Below are 4478 nucleotides of genomic sequence, written 5' to 3' on the forward strand. Positions count from 1 at the left end.
TAAACACATTAACAGCCGCGCAAGGTGCGAATGCTGGGCTATGCCACGTAGGATATTTACTATAGTACACATTAACAGTCGCGCAAGGTGCGAATGCTGGGCTATGCCACGTAGGATATTTACTATAGTAGGAATTGCTTGTTTACTCCAGATAACACCTCCCCCTACTGTGCAACACAGTCGGTGGAAGAAAAAAACAAAGGGTGGCCCGACGCATGGGCGATCCCTCTTGTTCGCCTCTCTCTCGATCCTCTCTCCACCTCTCCGCCGCCGGCAAATTCCCGCCGCTGCCGGCGGTCTCCGGCGCCGCCCAGCACTCCCTCGAGGTCTCCTCGGTCCGGTCTATCTCCTTCACCCACTCGATTCGATGCTCGCCTCCTCCTCCTGCGCTCGTGGCTAACCCTAGCCACAGCTATCGTCGGCGTGGCTCCGACGCCTCCTGGCGCTCACCGAGGCCGTCGAACGCGAGGGCATGTACGATCTGTGCCCTCTTGAGAGGAGTCAACCCTCATATGGTTCTGCACCAAGGTCGGGGGACGCTCGGCCCGTCCTCTTCAACGCCGTGGCCCGCCAAGGTCGGCGAGGAGGTCCCCGGCATGCTCGAGGCCACCGCCAGACGGAGCACGCCGTCGCCACCGCACGGTCTTCCTCCTTCGTAACCGATCCTCTGCCCATCCTCTCTTCTCCCCACGGGATAGCCAGCAGCCCACCTTGTGCTTGAGTCATGGAGAGGCAGGCGGCAGGTGTGGATGAGGAGATCCACCACAGAGGACGCGAGGTGAGATGGGAAAAAGATGCAAGGTCAGATGTGGATGGGGTAGGGGGCTCTGCCGTCACCGGAGATAGAGGAGGCAACAATATATTTTCTGCGACTTCTCGCTTACTGCTGCTACTGCAGGTTGTTGGCTTGTCCATGATGCTGGTGCTGATGCGGACACCGTGGCTGTCGTTTCCTCTGCACACCGATTGGCCATCCCAGGTTTACTATTGGTTCTATTTCATTCATGTGTCTAGTTGCTCAGATATTGTGTTTATTGGTCGTTTAGGTTAGGCTTGATTCTGAATTGAAACATGGCACATCATCCTCTCGATGCTAAAGAAGATGCTTTCTTAATTAAAAAAATGAAGTGAACAAGTAGTGATTTCTTAATTTCAATGCGAGACATGAATGGATTTCACAAATCTCCATCAGTGGAAGGCCCTGTGTCATTAGATGGATTTGGTTTGGATACACTACTCCTTTAATACTCATGGTGGTATAGAGTTTTTAGATGGTACTTGTTCTTTGTTTAGGGATCGCATTTGCCTGTGGAGATCAGACAAAGCATAATCTCTTAAAAAAAGTGGCTTTGAATATTCTCGGTTGATGTAATATCCGCACACAGTTAATTTGTTATCACCCATTTCTAACTTTGTATTCATGTCCTGACCCAATTTTTTAGCCCTTTGATGCTACCACTTCTGGTTCTTGATTGCCAAGGTGGTCCTTTTGGGGTGCAAATGACTAAAGGCTCCTGCTTCATGACGAACACCTTGAATCTACATTTTTCAGTTCTGGTGGAACTTAGAACATCACATTGCAAGGACTGGCTTTTGATTGATCTAACCATACACTACAGAGTACAGACTACAGATTAGGTGTTTTTATTGATTGGTAATGTATCTGGTGTTGTCTTCGGTTGATGGTATTGCCATTGATATTTCTGTCTTAGTGCAGAGAACTCGTCGAAGATAATCCATGCCATCGTGTGGCATCGATCTCCATCGTCCTCGTCCTATAGGAGCGAGCTGGGAGCAAGCTCAAACAGTTTGTCGTGGACAGAGAAGAGTGAGACTAATAAGAGGCATATATCCGATGACTACGGTGGGATGAAGTCGGGAAGTCACTCGCAGACGTTAGGGAGATTGTATGCCTGGGAGAAGAAACTGTATGAAGAAGTCAAGGTGGGTTATTTATATCTGCTGGTGTCATTCGATCTTTCTTGTGATTGCGTACATATGCAAAGAATACTTCATATCTTTCTTAGCAAGGTGCTATTGATCTATCCGTGTTTAAGGCAACTAATTATTTGAAAAAGGATAACACCACCTTGATATTAAAATGCATCTTGTTTTTGGGTGTGTGTGTGTGTATTTAGTTAATAAGGCGAAGTTGAAGGTCTTGACAAGGTCATACTACTGATAATGCTATCTATGATTTTTAAGCTGCTAAAAAACAATGCGGTTAGTTTTCAATGCATTACGATCATTTTCTGTAGTTTCTTGTGCACAAGCATTTGTGCGTTCATGGTTTCCTGTCATATTATAAGAGCATGTCTTTGTTGTATTGTGTATTGTATATATATTAAAAATGATTTGGTTCTGTACAGGCCATAGATCAAATCTGACAAGAGAAGAAATGTGTGCAGCTGAGGAACCAAGACGCCAAAGGTGCACAGCTGCACTGTGCTGAAAAAACCAGGACAAATGTAAGAGACCTGTACACAAGGATCTGGGTTTCTCTACGAGCAGCAGAATCGAGATCTGATAGACTACAAAAATTACAGGACGGGGAGCTCAGTGTGAAGAACAAGACTCAGGTTAGTTTGGTGTTCTTTCATGTGTTGAGACCTCAGCTCAGCAACGACCAGTTTTCTGCAGTATTACTCACTGCTCTCTTCACTTTTTTTTTGAATTGAATGCCTGCCAGTGTTTCTCCTGCTTGCGCTGGCTAAAAAACTAATCAACTTAGTTGCATGTTGAACTGTAATTTCGTGGATTGCCTTTGGTGGTGATGCATTGTGTTTTGTCCTCTTAGTATGCAAAGTTAAGTGCACCGTCACGTAATATATGAGTAATTAACCATGGTTTAGGAAGTTTCAAGAGGTTCAGAAAGCTTATGAGGAACTTGATTTTTGTTCAACGTGGATGCTCATATATACATTTTTGTCTCTTCTCTGTATACTTTGAAGAATGAAGAAAAAGAACGCTCTATGATTAGGTAACAATTTAATCCCTCCGATTATAGACGTCTATGGCCGTTTCTTTCTATATGTTCATGAGTTACAAAGAATTAATTTATTGAAACTTAAGATAATTAGACAACAATACATTTTGAGTATATTTTGGATAGGATAAAGGAGGAGATTAATTCCATTTCTTGTATCAATGGAATGATGTACGGAAAAGCCGTCTTTCCGGTATTTGTGTTTTGGAAATGCCCTCTTACATGTTATTTCACTTTTAGTCCAACATGTAGCTGCTCGTGATCGATGCGCTTACTATTACTGTTTTTCGTGTTCGCTTCTCTCACAAAATAGGGGTTGCAAGTTTGAGTACCTTCTCAAAGTATGCTACTGAATCTATCTATGGTAAGTCTGCAACCTAGAATTTGCTCCTGCCTACTACATTTACAATGGTTTCATCAAGAATAATTATGCCCTACGTGGTACAATGCCCTTACACTTTCAGATTTAGCAGTAGTTAGAGAAATATAAATATCAGGTAGATTGACTACTTTGACACATAGGTGAGATTAAAAAAATACAACTGCTGAAACTCTTTCTGCGCTATACGAGGTGGTATTCAGTTCCTTTGGATTGCATGGTAAAAACATCTCTTGCTTCGGAATAACATGATCATTCTTCATGAAGTGCTTCCTAGGGATAACTCCGCTCTCCCACGCAGCCACACCAACGTCACCTTGAGGGACGAGTGGGTGGGAGGAGAAGGCGGCGCCGACGGTTTAAATCTGTGATCTGCCTTGACGTGGCAGGCGGCGAATCAGTCCAGTCAAAATGGCAAGGTCACAACGGCTCATCTACATGCGACATACTCTTTCCTCCGGTGTCTACGACGACGACCACTACTTCTGCGATGCCTGTGAGAGTGACGTGGTCTGCATCAAGGGTTATTACAATGGCATAGATCAGCAGCTGCTCGAGCAGGCGATGATGAAGGCGAGCGTCGACTCGGTTGGGGGTGGCGGACGGCAGTGAGGATGCAAGGTTGAACGTGAAAGCTGACTAATTCATTGCAAAGTTCTACGCATAGATGAAACTGCAACAGCAATCATCGTTGGAGCATCTGCTAGGTACATAGTGTTTAGATTGTCTGTTTATTTGTTGAGTTTGATTCACTTTTGGAGAAGCCACTGGATGTGTAATTATACCATGTAACCAACTATAATGACTGCTGACTTTAATCAACTTTTATCTCTATAATGAATTCCGCCCTACATTGCTGTCATTTATGCAGAAGGCTCTCAGTTGTGTATACACATGTTGTAGCAACTAGAGAAAAAGTGCTCCTGCAACTAGAGAAAAAGTGCTCGGAAGGAGCGCATGTCTACCTGGTACCGCACAGGAGTGCGTCAGGCGGCGTGCCATGGGCACGCCCCAACTGCTAGTACACACACAATCCTGCCTATAGCCACCACATGTCTCCTCAGCCTACCTTAGCCACCACCACCACGCCTGCTACTAGGCCTAACCCTTCCT

At 45.0% G+C, this 4478-nt stretch overlaps 1 protein-coding gene across 21 annotated transcripts; it reads left to right on the forward strand.

The window, feature by feature from the left end:
- LOC123091645 (protein ALTERED PHOSPHATE STARVATION RESPONSE 1) lies at nt 1–4216 on the forward strand. 21 transcript variants are annotated; one of them, XM_044513219.1, is made up of 7 exons: nt 1–817; nt 899–979; nt 1718–1944; nt 2409–2468; nt 2547–2579; nt 3300–3350; nt 3633–4216. In XM_044513219.1, exons 1-6 carry the CDS (start codon nt 784–786, stop codon nt 3312–3314), a joined length of 450 nt encoding a protein of 149 aa, XP_044369154.1. In that variant the 5' UTR covers nt 1–783; the 3' UTR covers nt 3315–3350; nt 3633–4216. The 21 variants fall into 21 exon arrangements, 10 of the variants coding, with proteins under 10 accessions (XP_044369154.1, XP_044369151.1, XP_044369153.1 ...); XM_044513216.1 differs by having other exon boundaries at nt 2409–2579; XM_044513218.1 differs by having other exon boundaries at nt 3300–4216.
- Nucleotides 4217–4478: the final 262 nt, after the last annotated feature.

This window comes from Triticum aestivum, chromosome 4B (genome assembly GCF_018294505.1).
Source record: "Triticum aestivum cultivar Chinese Spring chromosome 4B, IWGSC CS RefSeq v2.1, whole genome shotgun sequence".
NCBI lineage: Eukaryota > Viridiplantae > Streptophyta > Magnoliopsida > Poales > Poaceae > Triticum > Triticum aestivum.

Coding starts and splice junctions, on each gene's coding strand:
- LOC123091645 (XM_044513210.1), top strand. CDS start 784: ATGGGAAAAAGATGCAAGGTCAGATGTGGATGGG. Junction 818..898: donor CAAGGTCAGATGTGGATGGG/GTAGGGGGCTCT, acceptor CTGCTACTGCAG/GTTGTTGGCTTGTCCATGAT. Junction 980..1,717: donor ACACCGATTGGCCATCCCAG/GTTTACTATTGG, acceptor GTCTTAGTGCAG/AGAACTCGTCGAAGATAATC.